This window comes from Jatropha curcas, chromosome 1 (assembly GCF_041381405.1).
Source record: "Jatropha curcas cultivar XTBG-Jc1 chromosome 1, XTBG_Jcur_1.0, whole genome shotgun sequence".
NCBI classification, from domain to species: domain Eukaryota; kingdom Viridiplantae; phylum Streptophyta; class Magnoliopsida; order Malpighiales; family Euphorbiaceae; genus Jatropha; species Jatropha curcas.
In genome coordinates this window covers 10,596,859-10,613,777 of record NC_143151.1, presented here as the reverse complement: position 1 = coordinate 10,613,777, position 16,919 = coordinate 10,596,859, and the positions used below count along the sequence as shown (strand labels likewise).

The 16,919-nt window shown below is 30.6% G+C and overlaps 1 protein-coding gene and 1 long non-coding RNA gene across 4 annotated transcripts; both read left to right on the top strand.

Annotated features, from left to right (window-relative positions):
- The first annotated feature begins 4,564 nt into the window (after positions 1–4,564).
- LOC105643948 (Glycosyl hydrolase superfamily protein) lies at positions 4,565–8,980 on the top strand. 3 transcript variants are annotated; one of them, XR_016322688.1, is made up of 4 exons: positions 4,565–4,744; positions 5,522–6,549; positions 6,680–6,828; positions 8,594–8,980. XR_016322688.1 is itself a non-coding variant. In XM_012229193.3 (3 exons), the coding sequence occupies exons 1-3, from the start codon at positions 4,702–4,704 to the stop codon at positions 6,734–6,736; spliced, it is 1,134 nt and encodes a 377-aa protein (XP_012084583.1). In that variant the 5' UTR covers positions 4,567–4,701; the 3' UTR covers positions 6,737–7,145. The 3 variants fall into 3 exon arrangements, 1 of the variants encoding a protein (XP_012084583.1); XR_001047347.4 differs by having other exon boundaries at positions 4,567–4,744; positions 5,516–6,549; XM_012229193.3 differs by lacking the exon at positions 8,594–8,980 and having other exon boundaries at positions 4,567–4,744; positions 5,516–6,549; positions 6,680–7,145.
- A 3,170-nt stretch (positions 8,981–12,150) lies between these two features.
- LOC149498982 (uncharacterized) lies at positions 12,151–13,294 on the top strand. The gene is made up of 2 exons (XR_016322444.1): positions 12,151–12,217; positions 12,934–13,294. It is a non-coding gene; the product is annotated as an uncharacterized LOC149498982 (long non-coding RNA).
- The last annotated feature ends 3,625 nt before the right edge of the window (positions 13,295–16,919 follow it).

Below are 16,919 nucleotides of genomic sequence, written 5' to 3'. Positions count from 1 at the left end.
GTTTAACACTTCTTTGATTTGCTAAACCTCGGTTCAACTTGTTGCTTATGTTTGGAGTCTCTTTGGTTATCCATTTCTCAAGATCATGATTTGACATTCTTCTTGAATCTAAATTCACCAAGCTGAAGCTCTATACCACAAAGATAGTGCCCCTGCCTTCTTAGCCAAAGAAGAAGCAAGGGCAGAATCTGCCTGCCACTAGCCAAAAGGCCAAGGTATGGATCTCCAAGTATCCTAATCCCTTTGAATTCAATATTCTCTTTATTTCTTCTTAGACATCTTTTCTAAATATGATAAAGAAGAATTAAAATCAATCAATTAATCAACTTTTTTCCTTATTAGACATCATAACTTGGTAAAAAAGACTTCCAAAAATATGATAAAAGAAGCGTAAAATCACCTCCATTTCACAATGAGTAGAATTGCATGGTTTTGATTTCTATTCGAAATGATATATAGGTAAACTTAATTTAAGTTGCAAACCAAATTAATTAAAACTCTCTCTCTCTCTCTCTCTTCTCTTCTTTTTTTCTTTTTTTTTTTTCCGTTTATTACTTTAGGAGATATGTGAGCATCCTAGAATCCAAAAAATGGTATAAATATGTACTCCTTGAATTATTTTCTAACTATTTCTTTTCTTTTCTTTTATTTATTGCCTATTGAGATTTTAGATATACCCATGCATAATAAGTTGTCATGCATATTGTAAGTGTTCATCCAAAATTTCTTTCATGAGTTGACCAAGTTCTATTTAAGGCTAAATCTAAAATTATTTTCAATCGAATATCTAGTTTCAATCCTTTTTAGTTTCGTGAATCAGTATATTTTTTTCCATTGGAATAACATTAGAGTCAAACTAAGTTTTTCTTAAATTTTCTCTTCGAATCAAAACTTAAATGATGACTTCTTAAAATCAAATTTTCTTCATATTCTCTTAATATTTATTTTACCTTCATTCTAAAGTCTGCTTTCGATACATCATGTATGGAGCTAAGTTGTTAAGATGTGACTGAATTGTTTACTCATAAGTATCACCTCTCTACAAAGGTTCATTGATGGCCTATTCATGCAACCTAATTGATCGTTCTACTAGATGTACTTCATCTTTATTGTTTTCGCCTTGATTCTTAATGAAATAAGCGCGAGGATGAACAACTTGGACTTCCGCAATTTGTCCCTATAGTGAAGCCACAGTTGAAGCTACTCAAAAGTGAGCATAGGAGAAATTGGATCATCGACAGGGTCATCGTTGGCATTAGGATTATATGATTTAGTATATAATATAATTTTTTTAGTTTATTTAATAAAATTTAAATTTAAATTTAAATAGAAAATTAATATATCAATCAAAATTAAATTATTTTTATGTTTTTTAGAAATAATTACCTTTATTTTTTAACTAGTAATTAAAATTAAAATCTTTAAAGATATTATATTCTTAACATATTTAATTATGTAGTATATAATATAATTTCTTATTTTATCCAATAGAGTTTAGATTTAGATAAAAAATTAATATGATCAATCAAAATTAAATTACTATTATTTTTTTAATCAATTAAATTAAAATTCTTAACGATATTTTTTTCAATCTATAAGCTTAATAAGAGCATTTTTGGTAATCTCAATGTTCTCCTCCCATCCCTGCTTATATATATAATTACAGCTTTTAATTATTAGTTATAGGGTTAGTTAGACATGGCCATATTACGGTTCCGGGAATCGGAACCGTCGGTTCGAACCGGTCCGGAACCGTAACCGGAACCTGTGAGAACCGGAACCGGGTCGAACCGGAACCAAAATCGGGCCAAACCAGTTCGGTTCCGGTTCTAGATTCTCTAGAACCGAAACCGGCGGTTCCAGAAAACCGGTCGGAACCGGATTGGAACTGCCGGTTCTCCGGCCGGTTAGAACCGCCGGTTCGATCCGGTTCGAACCGGCGGTTCTAGTTTATAGTAATTAAAAAAAAAAAAAAAAAAAAAAAAACGTTGCATTGTGTTTTACTTATGGGCAGACAATGAGACAAAGAGTCCACTCTTTTACCTATCCAAGAAAAGTCTACAGGGCCCATATCAACGTTCTTGTCTTTCTGTCTTCATTTTTGTTTTTTTTTTTTTTTTTGAATATTACTACATTAAAATTAAATAATTTAAAAATTGAATTAAAAATATATTGGCTAATTGAAACTAAAACTTAAATCAATTATAATGATTATAAAATAAAAAATAAACATTAAAATATATAAACTCATTCTATTAAATATTAATTATAAAATTATATACTCGTATTCTGATATATTTTAATTTATTCAGCAGTCAGGTTGTGATTCTTTCAAAAGAGTAAGTTTAGTTTCTGTTTCAATTAATTTCAGTTTATTTTAATATTAATGTAAAATAAGAGCACAAGAAAATCTAAAAGAAAATGAAGATTTATATGATTTATACGATGGGTCCTCAACGGGAACATCAACCGGTGGTGCAAATATCGATTAAGGTAAATGGAGTGAAATTGGTATAAGATAAGTAAAAACTACGTGGGCTTTGATTCCTCTAAACCCTAAGAGGATACGTAGGCAACTTAATTTTTTTTTTAAACAAAAAAAAATTTAAGTTCAAGCCCATTTTTTTTTTAAAATTATGTTCAAACTTTAAAAAAAAAAATTCAGTTGAAATTTTTTTTTTTAAAAAAATAATTATGTTCAACAGTTCAAGTCTTTAAAAAAATAAATTTAATTGAAGTATTTTTTAATTTTTTAGGTGTATTTTTTAATTTTTTATGTTCAAATAAATTTTTTTTAAACCGGTCTTCAAATTTTAAAATTTTTTAGGTGTATTTTTTAATTTTTTATGTTCAAATAATTTTTTTTTTTAAACCGGTCTTCAAAATTTAAAATTTAAAATTATGCGATTCGCCGGAAAACCGATCGGAACCGTCGGTTTTGTCACCGGATCGGAATCGGAACCGGACGGTTCCAAACTGGAACCGGAACCGGACCTTTTCGGTTCGGTTCCGGTTTCAATTTTTCTGGAACCGGAACCGCCGGTTCCGGAACCGTGGCCAAGGCTAGGGTTAGTGCTTTAGCACAGTGTGTACCCTCTTTTGTGTGGAATATCCATGAACTTGATGGCTTATCATAATCCGGGCACGGGGTGTTATATACAAAATTATTATAGTAGAATTTTACCAAATTATGTAAAAATCCTTAAAGATATATACAACATAGTTTATATTTAAATAGAAAATTAATGTAATAACTACTAGAAAATTAAATTAAATTAAATTACTTTTATTATTTCAACCGATTAAATTAAGTAAATATTATATCTTCTATATATATATATATATATATTGTGTTTACTGAATTATGATAATAAAATAATATGAAAGAGTAATAATTTACTATTATTATAATTTCACAATCAATTTTTTAAAATAAAATTAGTTATCTATCAATTTAAATTTTATTATAATAATTTATATTTAATTAATTTAATTTTTTACGTATATAATATAATATCATAAACTGTTTATATTACTAAAATATGAGAAATCAGTATTAACTTTTATAATAATTAATATATTAATCATTATTTTAGAGCATCATTTATAATTTTAATATTTTGTTTACTTTTTACTAAATTCATGAGCATATAATTAATTTTACAGTTGCTTTTTTTAGAAAAAAACCCTTTTAATAGTTTGCTAATATAACAAGTTATATTATAAATATTTCTTGAAAGTTTTATTTTCTATTTTATATCAAACATAAATCTTATAATATATTCCTTAAGAAATAATAATAAATTAATTTATTTCTTGTACAATAAATTATTTGTAGAAAATAATTATGATCAATCAAATTAAAGACTTATTAAAATAATAATTGAATATAGTATTCTTATCGTTTTTAATATGCATTTTAATATAATATAACAAATCAAAATTAAATTATCTTTATTTTTAATCAATAAAATTAAAATTTTTAAAAATATTAGATTATTAGCATATTTAATATATACCTTATGTAGTGTATATATAATTTATTATTTTATTCAATAGAACAAGATTTAAATAAGAAATTAATTCAAAAAAAAAGATTTAAATAGAAAAATAACATGATCAATTAAATTAAATTATTTTTATTTTTTTAACTAATCAAATTAAAATCATGCATTATGATATTTTTATTAATCTATAGACTTAGTAAGGCGTTTTTGGTAATTTCAATATTCTCTTATCTATTTCCACTTGTTTATATATATTATAGATAGATTTGATTTATTATTTATAAATAAAATAATAAAAATAACAGTAAATAAATAAATTAACTAGCACTTTCTAAAATTGTAAACTAATTAATTAGGAAGATTTCAAGAAGTAATTAATTATTAATAAAATAAAATAAAAAATAACCATGTCGGTTAATCACCTGTGGCTATACTAAGATAGGGACGAAAAATGCAATACGTGTAAGGAATCGCATGGAGACAAAAAAATATGAGATAAAAATCAGTGGATCCTTGTCAGCAACTAAAACTGAGTTCACATGCACAGACGAAAAAAAAAAAAAAAAAAAAAAAATGGCGCCTTGAACTCATCGTTATAAATACAAGATATCTTTGCTAGTTTGTCAGTTGGCAAACGGTGCGTTTGGGACTGTGGAGTTGAGGTGGTCTTGGTTAAACCGAGATCAGATCAGTGATGGCCGGCTGCTTCGTCCTTTTATTGGTTCTCTTTCTTTCAGGTTCGTTTTCAATTGTTTTAACTACCTTTGCAGAGTTCTGCTTGGCTGCCATGAAACTGCGAGAATATTAAAGAAAGTGAAGCAAACTTGAAAGCTTAATTTTTTTTTTCTCCTTTCTTTTTTTCTTTGTTTGTTGCACGAGAATAAGACTTGCTACCTACTTGAAGCATTATTCTTTGGCTTCATCTTTGCAGAAACTGAAAATTTTTGTCTCTAGCAAACGAACAGCATTCTTTGATATAATCTTTGGGTTTGATAAATGGTTTTAATGGGAATCTAATTAATTTTTCTTTGCACTTTGTTCTGAATTTTTCTTGATTAATGATTTAGCTTACTCATGTAGTTTATTCATTTTTTAAAATTTTCATTAAGTTGAAAAAATCTGGCATTGAGATTTATTTGTTGGAGCTGGATTTGAATTGTAAGGAAAAGATATGTAGTTGTGTTCTTGGAATTTCTAAGTACAATGGCTATGTCTTGAGGTATAAAACTCAAAACTTCTAATTTTTGGGCCTTGATAATTGTTTTTAGTATTTTCATGGATGGAGTTGCATAAGTATGGTAAATAATTTTCATTGAGCTAAAGAATTCTTGCATTGAAACTTATTTGTTGGAATTATATAATTATATAATTCAGCTGTGTTCTTGAAATTTTTGAGTAAGAATATTATATAATTTTGTAATTCTGGGTCTTGATTGATAGTGTTCTTAGTATTTTCTTGAATGGAATTGCATAAGTAATGAATCTTGAACTCTGTTTGTTTGCCCCAGATTCAGTTGTCCGAATACAAAGCGTTGGCGTTGGAATTAACTATGGCCAGATCGCCAATAATCTCCCGTCTCCCTCTCGAGTTGCGTTGCTCCTCCAATCACTGAACATTACAAGGGTAAAACTCTACGATGCAGATCCTAATGTCCTACTTGCTTTTTCCAATTCAAATGTAGATTTCATCATTGGTCTTGGAAATGAGTATATTCAAAACATGACGGACCCAGTTAAAGCTCAAAATTGGATTCAACAGCACCTTCAGCCCCACCTCCCTCAAACTAAAATTACTTGCATTACTGTAGGAAATGAGGTCTTCAATAGCAATGATACTCAGTTAATGTCTTATCTTCTCCCTGCAATGCAAACTGTTTATCATGCTCTTGTTAATCTTGGATTAGATAAGCAAGTCACTGTCACAACTGCGCATTCTCTTAATATCTTAGCCAACTCTTACCCTCCTTCATCTGGGACTTTTAGACCAGATTTTGCTGAATATATCCACCCTATATTGAACTTTCATTCTCAAATAAATTCACCATTCCTTATCAATGCGTATCCATATTTCGCGTATAAGTATAACCCAAATGAGGTTCCTTTAAACTATGTACTTTTCCAGCCTAACCAAGGGATGACAGATCCAAATACAAATTTGAATTATGATAACATGTTGTATGCTCAAATTGACGCTGTCTATTCAGCCATTAAAGCAATGGGGCATACAGATATTCAAGTGAGGATTTCAGAGACAGGTTGGCCATCTAAGGGAGATGCAGATGAAGTAGGAGCAACACCAGAAAATGCTGGCTTATACAATGGTAATCTTTTGCAGAGAATACAAGAGAAGCAAGGCACACCAGCAAACCCATCAGTACCGATTGATGTGTATGTTTTTGCACTTTTTAATGAGGATTTAAAACCTGGTCCAACATCAGAAAGGAATTATGGGCTCTTCTACCCTGATGGTACTCCAGTTTATAACATTGGATTACAAGGCTATCTTCCTGTGTTAACTTATTCTTCAGGATCAAATATAAATGTAAGAGTCTCCATCTTTACCTTTTCAATATTAATTTTTTGGGAGAAATGTTGCATATCAACATATTTTTTCTGTTATGAGCAAAACAATGCATCTAATGCCATTTCTTGCAATTTATATTGTTCTGCAGGTTTTGTCTGTATTCTGTCTGGCGATCTACGTTATAGCACACTTTCTTTATGCTTAGAAGCTTCAGAATTCATGATGTAGGGAGGGAGAGATTTTGAACACACACAAATTCTTTGAGATGATATAACTGCAAGAGTAGTATTTTTTTAGGTGAGATTCAAATTCCTTTTACAATTTGGAGCAAGATCCATTCTGAATTACACATCCAACTCTTGGACCTCACTAAATGTGGCCTATTATTTTTTAAATATCAATTTTCCACGAAATCATCACTGCATATACCTATGTGAAGAGAAGAAAAGGCCCTCTTTTTTCCCTTATTTTTTGGATCTAACTTATGGGAGCTGACTTTAGATACTATTGAATATATGTATTTTAGACATCTTTAGAATAATCTCCAAATCATACAGTTGATGTTTTCACAACATTTTTAAACCATCCAGTTTCTTTATGCTAGCTTGAATCAACTGTAATGTTGCCTAGTCAATGCATGCACCAAGTGGATGCTTTGATGTGTACTGGTTTTTGTATTAAGTCCAATTTTTTGGACACAGTTCATTTTTTTTTTTTTTTCAATTCTTTAATGGAAAGATATGGTAATGGATCTCCATCTTCCTTATCTCCACTTGCAATCATGCATGTGAATCTTTTTTTGCTGAGAAATTCTTGTTATCTTCAACTAGACAAAAGTCCAAACTTGCTTCTATCAGGAAAAGACATTGCAGGCCATCTTTCGGCTAACATTTCACACAAATCTTTATTTATTTATTTTTCTCATTGATCATCAAATTTTGTCTTTTGATTGTGAGCTCTTATTCCAAATATAATTCTGAGTCTGTATACCTTTTATCTCCATCTCCAAAATAGAATTTCTAGCATCAACCATGTCTATGTCAAACAAGTTCACATCAGTAGGCAAAACATTGCTATCAGGTAATCTTTATCAGATTGCATCAGCAGCAGAAGAATCTTGAATTAAATTACTATTGTAATTGATTTTTCACTAAAAATATCTTCTAAATACATCATCATCATCTCCAAGTTTTTCCAATCTATTTCCAAGTTATTGTCTTTTCTGTATTCATTGGTTTTGAAGGTGTAAAACCAATGACAACTTTCTCAAGGTATTTTGATGGTACTTTTGATTCTTCAGCATAGTTTTGTGGCTTAAAATAAATGATTAACTTAAAGAATTACTACTTTTTATTATGCTAAGAGTGAAAATTGTGTTTCATGTTCAACACATGTTACATCAATTGATACTGGAGCATAAAGTGGGTTAGTGGCTATCAGCATCATGGACACCCTGCATTCATATTAGATACCATATATTGCATCAGCAATGTTTCTGTAGGGGATAAGATTGACAGATGGACGAATCCACTCGATCGACCATTCGACAAAAAGTGACTGCCTAGCTGCCAAAATAGTTCATTTAATCTCCAATTTCTGCATAATAAAATATTTTCATAAGCTGTTGTTTCTTCAGCCATCAGAAGTGTCTCTCTAAGGTCCCCCAAGAATTGCACACTAAAGTTGTTTTTAGATTCTGATAGATCATTTCATATAAGCTGACCTTATTGACAATTAGTGGACATTTAATCTTTAAGGAATGGTAAGGTTAGCTGTGCTAAGTAGTTGGCTGGCTTGAAAAAGCCGGCCAAAAAATAAATAAATTATTATTATAAAAATGAAAAAGTTGTTGCTTCTTTTTCACTAGTGGAATGGTGCCGGTAGTGGTAGGCCATTGCTTGAATAGGGTGTCAACTGATTTGCTTGTTGGAGGTTGAATTCTTAAAATGACAGCAATTAATTAATTATGATTTTCTGACTTTCTGAATTCATTTACAGGTTTAATTTATTATTATTTGTACATGTGAATATTAATGTAGCTTTAAATTTTATTTATATGCAGGGAAAATTTGGCAGCAGGGATTATCCTAGCAGTTGACAAAGCATCTCTTCTAAGAGTTATATATTTATTGTAAAACAATAAATATCACTAACAAATTGTGGGATTTGCCATTCATCTCTGTGGGTTAAAGTTGCAGAAAACTTTTTTAGGGAATATATATGGTGAAATAAGGTAGGCAAATAGATTATATTACAAGGGAAATAAAACATATAATTCTTTGGCAGATGTCTAATAAAGAAAAGTTGGTTAAGATTTTGGAAGGCTTTTGCTATTTTTATATTTGTAAGTATGTATTTTGTGGACCATTCAATAGAATTTTAGAGAAAATTGAGTATTCTTGTGTGTACGCCTCTAATTGGAAGAAAAAGAATATTTTGTTCAATTCAAGATGTGGAATCTCTTGTTTTGACAATAATGTGACGTGCAAAAATATTTGATAGCGGTAGGTATGATTAGTTAGCATTAAATGCACGAGTTCTTTTCACATATACAATTTGCATCGTCAATTAAGCCATAATCTGTGAGTGGCATCAAACAATTTTAATAATGTAGATATTATTTAGATTCTAATTAAAACATTAAATACAATGTTAAAACTTTTTTCAAAAGCAGCATAAATAAGTCTCGAGGATGGTTATTACTATTTTTATCTTTTGCTTTTGAAAATAAAACAAAAAAAAAAACATTTTAAGTGTGGTAAGCTATCTATACATATGTGTATATATAATCACGCCTTTCCTCCCTATAAAATATGACATGCCTGCTGCAACATGATCACCAACCGCCGGTGACCAATTCATAAGTTTGAAAGATCATATTATATGAAATAGCATACCGTTAAAACGTTTATTAATTTAATACTTTACCTGAAATAGAGTATACAAAATAAAGTATTTGAAATTTATTGAAAGTTTAAGAACGTAAAATATAAAATTCCTTGAAATCAAACGGATCTTGAAAAAATTCTCTTCATAGAAATTATAGTTATCCAAACATTTAAAGCATAGAACATAAGTATCCCTGTGGTGTCAACCTGACAAATCTATAACCCAACATCTCATTAGGCATCATAATTGCATAATGATTATCTCTTTTAATATTTACATTGATAAAAAGTTAAAAGTTTACAAATTATTATATATACTAGTTAGTTTAATGAACTATACAAACTAAAAACAACTTGCTATTCAGTTTTCCCTTTGCCTTACTTGTGATAGGTTGATTCATCATCTTTAATTTAACGTCTCTAATTTAAAACTGAACATAAAAATTTATTAACCATAATCTTAGCGGTACAAAATTAGTATTTAAATAAAATGATATAAACTTTTTCTACTTAATCATATTATAAAAATCATTATCTTTCATATAAAAGATGTATCATATTATTTTTCTTTCTTGTATTAAGAATCTATAAAACTCAATTTCTCAATTTAATTTTATCTGTCATTACTCAACTTATTCCCTTTTCTCTCTATCATCCCTAATCTTCAAAACGTCCCATAAAAATGATTATGCTTTTAAATTTGTAACAATTAAGTCTAAAACCATTTAACTTCTCACTTTTGAACAGATTGCTTTGTTGGCATGCTAAATTAGTTGAAAAGTTGCCACATAATTGATGCCACGTCAACCCTAACATATTTATCACTTATTTTCATGCCCATTGACCAAAACCCTAACATACCTCTGTCCTCACTTTTCATCTATTTTTTCTCCCTAACGCTTTTTTGAAACTCTCTTAGTCATAGTCTCTCTCCTTATTTTTCTTCTTTTTTTTGGCTATCATTAAAATACCTCAAATTTTACAAGTAATTTTAATTGTACCCTAAATCCAACTTTCTTCTTCTAATACTCTGAATTTCAATTTTAGTTACAATAGCAACCTAATCTCAAATTGTATCCACTTTAATGAATAAAATTGTAAGATGAATAGATTTTTTTAATTTTAATATTTAATATAGAAGGAGTCTAATTTGGAAAAAAGGTTAAACTGAGACCCATAAAAATAATATTTTTGTTCATTAAATTGGTTATAATTTGAAATTAGGGTGTTATTGCAATTAAAATTAAAGTTCAAGGTACTAAGAGAAGAAAGTTGGATTTATGATACAATTAAAACTACACAAAGTTTGGGGTATTTTTAATGATTTAGCGTATTTTTTCTTTAAGCTTCTCTCATCCCATGTCAAGAACACATAATGTCGAAGTATGATTATGAAATAACCCGAATTTTTATTTTTAAAGATTTTCCATTTAAATTTAATAAACGGACAGCCTGGAAATGTATTTAATTATTTAAATGCAAATTAATAATTTGTACAGTGATAAACCGAATCGAAAACCAATTGAAAATCGGCAAATCAAAAGAAAACCAAGATTTGGGCTGAATCAAACCAGAATCAAACCGAATCAGCCCAAACCACTTCTAGAAGCCTCTCCCCTCTATATCCAGCGCAAACTTCACCCTCCCCTCACCATTTTCTGCACCACCTCCTCTCCTCTCTTCTTCTTCTTCTTCTTCTTCTTTCTTTCTTTCCTTTTTCTTTCTTTCTTTCCCTTTCTTCTTCCCTGCAACTGTGCGTCACTGCCAGCAACTCCAGCAGCTCCAGCAACGTCAGTCGATCACCACCACGTGCCAGTTGCAGTCGCACCACCTCCATCGCGCACCAGCACGTCCCGCAGCTCCTCCGCGCACCACAGTCAGCCCTCTGCCAGGCCTGTCGCGCCTACAACAGCAGCACCAGCTTCAAGCCTCGCTGCCAGCCGCTCCTCCGCCAGGTCTTGTGCCACCGCCGCCGATCGCCACTGTCTCCGCCACTGTCAGTTGGATCTGGCCACTGGCAGTTACTGCCCTTTGATCCGGCACACATAAAAACTCTCGATCTAGCGAAAATTTGACAAAAGATTATATTTTGGGGTAATAAAATTAATGCTACTAATTTTAGTTACTTGAATTAATTTTATTATTGTAGTTAATTAATTTAGTTAATTTAATTTCGTAATTGTGAGTAGTTAAATTAAGTTAATTTAATTTTCAGTATTGATTTATAATATAAATGTTGATTCACTTAAAATCCTTCGATTAATTTATTGAGGAATTTTGATGATAATATCATGAATGGAATGAAATGAATAATCGAGAATTAAAGGTTATGTTGATATTGATATTCGGATGGAGGATGAGAAAATTGAATTGATTGATTGCCCGATGGATGGGCTGTGTGGTTTGGAGTTATTAGATAAATTGTTGATATTTTAACAGGTGGATAGTCCGATTTTTAGGGGAGATGCTGCCGAAATTTCGGTAGAAAATAAAATGAATTTCGGTAGCAAATAAAATTCATTATAGAAATTTAATTATTTATAGAGAGTAGAAAATAATAGAAAATAAAATAGAGTTCGGTAGAGAAATAAAATTTATTATAGAAAAGAAATTAATATCGAGATTAGATTACATAGAAAAATTAAGAGTTTAAAATAAAATTTTAAGAGTGGTAAAGAAATGCTTTATCTGATATAGTTACTTTTGTTTTGTGTCATTCTTAAATTTCTTAGATCGCCCGGGTCCATCTAGTGCTCCTCCAGGACAGAGTCAAAGCTAGAACTTCGCTCTCCATCACTGTGAGTAATAATAAATAATGCATATCAACACTGCATTTGCATAACATTACATTTTTATATATTTACATATTGTATTTTCTCATATATATTATGTTATGATCACTATAATTATACTTGTGCATAATTGTGCATTTGGATGAAATTGGTGTATTATGATAAATGAATTGTTTGATTATTTGTGCTGTGTATATACTGTGCTCTGTTTGTGTGGAGTTGGGATGAAGTGGGTCACCATGGGTTTGTGAGGACGGTCGATAAATAAGGATCCTGATGAACTGATGAAAGTGGACCGTCGACCGGGTAAATGGGAGATCGGCGCCCCCGTGTGCACCTGATGAACTGATGAAATGATGTTGATGATATGGAAAAGAAAAGAGAGAATGTAAAAATAAAATATTGAGAGGACTGGTCAAGTGAGGATTAGACCGGTCGGCCAGATATGGGGGATTGGCTCCCCGGGTGCACATGTTTGAGAGGATGGGCTGTTTGAGAGGACGGCTCGTCGGGGGTTTAGGTGACGCCACTGACTAATTTCCACGTGATGTGATTATTTGAAGGTGATATTGTTTGTGGGTGCTGATGTAATGTCATATGGTTGACTGTTGTGTGTTCATTCAGTATAGTAGGGTGCATTTTGCTTGACTGTATGTGGTGTGTATTATTTATTATTATTCACTGAGTTGCAAAACTCACCCCCTTCTCTCCAAACCTCCCAGGTACTAGGAAGCAGTTGATCCGACTGAAGCTCTGCAATCTTCTCCGCAGAGTTATAAATGTAAACTTTATATTCTTGATATTTAATTTTGAATGTATAAATTATTCTTTTATCAGATTTTTTTTTTTGGACTCCGCAGTTATAGGGCTGTGTATTTAAATTGGGCCTTATTGTTAGCACTACGCTATAAATTAATTATTGTGCAATTAACTGTAGGTAAACTAGTAAGCCCTTATTGTAATTATGAGTTATTGTGAATAGGCCCTGGTTAAATTTTATGTATTATTTGATATTGGGCCAGATGTTTGAAAATTTTATAAAACTTATATCTTAAGTCATATGGGCTTACTGTTTTGTTGAAATTAGGAGAATCATGTAGACAGATTGAATAATTTAGGCTTACTACGGGCCTCGGGGGCCTTAAGCTTACCTGGGCCCTAGTGCCGGTCCGGCCCACGGAAATGGGTCGTGACAGATTAGTAAATATTCTAGTTGTAGAAGGTATGATGTGAGATATTGTAGATGTGGGCAAGAAGCAATATTGAAGACTGCACGGAACATTCGCGTAGTTTTGTTCCGTAGGTGAAATGGAACACTTCCAATGAGGTCACCCATCATGAGATTCCCTTAAGCGAGCACACTTAACTCGAGTTCTTCCAACTCTTCAGGTTATTTCACTAAAAGGTGTCTCTGGTGATTAGTTTCTCCCATTTCAATATATGCTTCGATTCATTCATGTGTCCTGCATTCCACTATCCTAACTAGCCTTGCCATTCTAGAACTTTGCTAGGAGCTTTACTCTACCACCCTCTTCAAAAAATTTAGTCAGATTGGGATGTTACACAAACACCCGCTTGTTGTCGTTTTCCAGAATGGGTGGACCTAGTTGTACACCTAGGATCAAAATGGTGATTGTTGGATTATTGAGAAAGCTTGATTGAATGGAGAAGATGAAGGAAGAGGGTGAAAGGAGAAATAAGAAGATGAAATGCTTATGTTTTATGCTTGCTGTCTATGTTTATATTTTGAATAGTTTTTAGCTTGATTGTGGGGAAATAATGCCACTAAGGCCATTTGTAATTGATTTTTGTGTTATGGTTTAGAAAGGTGTAATGAAGAAGTTAAGCCTTTCGTTTACCTGATACCTCTATCTCTATTTTAAATTGAATGAAATATAAGTTTCTTTATGATATTTCATGTTATATTAGAAACTCGTATTTGTATGTTGGAGGCAATAAAAATTATAAAAACATTATGCATGCTTTAATTTGCAACTAGGATTCTGTAAAAGTACTCAAACAATCTGAGACTGCAACTTCAACCCATTAAAATTAAACTCAAGCAACTTGAAATTGCAAGTAAAAAAGGATAAAATTTGAAAATTCAATAACTTGCAATTCTGATATATAATTGTATGAAAAGGTGTGGCATTTCAAAAAATAAATACCATAGCCTCATAAATGTTAGAAGCACAAAATATGGATATGATTCAAAAATGAAACCAAACATGCAGTAGCAAGTTTCAGTTTTAAAGCACAAAATAAACACATCACTTATCACAAACTATCACAAACCGAAAAAATATTTTTGAACATAAATAGAAAAAGCTTCAATATTACTTCGAAGGATGCTTAGTTTTTTTTAATAACTTGTTCCTTTCCTTTCATTAAAAGTAATCCTTGATTGCTGTGTTGGAACATGTTGTATGGCATTAGCTTGTGTTAAATTACTTATTGGTATTGATGAAGCTTGCAAATTGCTCGTTTGTGTTGATTAAGCATTATGGTTTGTAGCCTTAGATGATTTTTGATAGTGAGGGTCTCGTATATGTATGGCACAACCCAAGAGGGAGGGTGAATTGAGTTTTCTAAAAATAAAAATTTAACTTTCAAAAACAAAATCAGAATTCTGTTGCAGCGGAAATAGAATGCATTTGTGAGAATAAGTTATTAAGATTAGAACTTCGTCACAAAGCTCTATGCAGAAAATAGAAAGACTTTGTAAAGAGCAGCTATTGATTAGAATTGCTTCACAATATCTTAATCAATTTCAAAAACACTTTATGAAGGAAAGTTATTAAGTTTTGAACTACCTCATAAAGTTTAAAACAAATATTAAAATGTATGTGAGAGACAGTTATTGAATTTCTGAATTGCTTCACAAAGCTTTAAGTAAACTTAGAAACCTGATTAAAACCCAAATTGTGAAATATATTGAATATAGAAGAATAGATTAGAACTTGGTATATTCACAATGCGGAAGTCCAAAGTTCTAATGTTCAATAAAGATAAAGCTTATTCGAGTTTAGAATAATAAAACCATTAACAACTTAGCATTTCTAAAAGATTAACAGAAGGGTAAATAAAATGGTATCATGCAGAACTTTAGAAAATAAAAAGATTAACACAGCGATTTATAATGGTTCGGCACTAACTCGTATACATCCACTCCCCAAGACTCATCTTGAGATCCTCCACTATGTTGTCTCTTTTTAAGGGTAAGAGACAAACCAACAGTACAAGGCAATAGATCAACATCTAGATCTACCCTTTGTCCCGCTAGATTTTCCAAAGGTTCTAATCAATCTCAACCCTTTCTGTTTTTGCAGAGAACAGAAACTCAAATCAAGACATTAGAATCCACACAAGGAGAAGGTCGCTTGATAATCTATTTCACAACAGCTTTTCACCTAAGCTATTACATAAAAGTTTTTCAAATAAAAATCTATCTACAACAGATTACAGAATCTATATTGACAGAGAGAAATGCAAATGTAAGCACAGGAAAAATAGAAATCAAGATTAGAAAGCCGTTTTAAAAAATAGAACTGTTTTTCAAAAGAAGTTGTTATAAAATTTTTTCTTTTTTCTTAAAAGTATTTCATGAAGCAATAAAATGAAAAGAAATAAGGGGTTAAGAGCAAGTTTTGAGAGATTTAAAATATTTGATCAATGGACTTATACTCTAAAAACAAAAACCCACGTCTTTACAGGGGATAGACGCCTTTTATAGAGAGGATGAAGGTCCCATTTTAGAAAGTAAAATCTTTAACTTTTAAAATAAGAATTTTGACTTTCCAATACTAGAAAATACGGTGATCTTGTTGCCAAAAATGTTTTGAGTCAAAATTTTTTCTTTTAAGGTAAGCGAATAAAAGCAAGATTTTGGACTTTCCTTAAAAATAGTTTCGGAACATAAAAACCTTTTTCAAAATATTTTTTACCAAAAATAATTGAGATAAAATCTCTTTCATTTAGTCAAGTGAATAAAAACAAGATTTTTTTAGAGATAGTTTTCGAAAATGAATGAATCTTTTTCAAAAATTTATTACTAAAAATGATTGAGACAAAATCTCTTTCATTTAGGTAAGTGAATTTAATTTTGAATTTTCAAAGAAACTTTTTCAAAAAATATTTTTGAGAAAGAGAGAAGAAATGTTTTTGTGCTTGTAAGTGAATATTCTCTCTATCCTACAACAAATCGTAAAATGTTAACCACTAAAATCTTCAATGGTCTTCATGATCTTCAATTATCCATGGATTTGTAGGAATTTGCCTTGTTTATTATTTTCCATATTTTAAACATAAATAAATCTACATAAAATAATATTAGCACATATAAAATAATTAAATTTATTTATTTTGCTTAATCATCAAAATTTCAAGATAAAAAATTGACCGTTGAGCCAACAATTTTCCCCTTTTTGATAATGACAAAACTAATAAATTCATCAGACATAAAATCATGTGCTCCCCCTAAATTTATGCATGCCAATAAATTATAAGTTTTAAGAATAACATATTTTATCATGAAGCAAAATTAGAACATATATAATACTCCCCCTGAATAAGTGCAGTAAAATATCTATGGGGATTAGAATAGAAAATAGTTTTAGAAATTGACATTAGAACATATATTCAGAATTAAAAACTGAGTTTTAAAGTCTAATAATCAGAGCATATGATTAGAGCAAGAAGAAATAGAAAC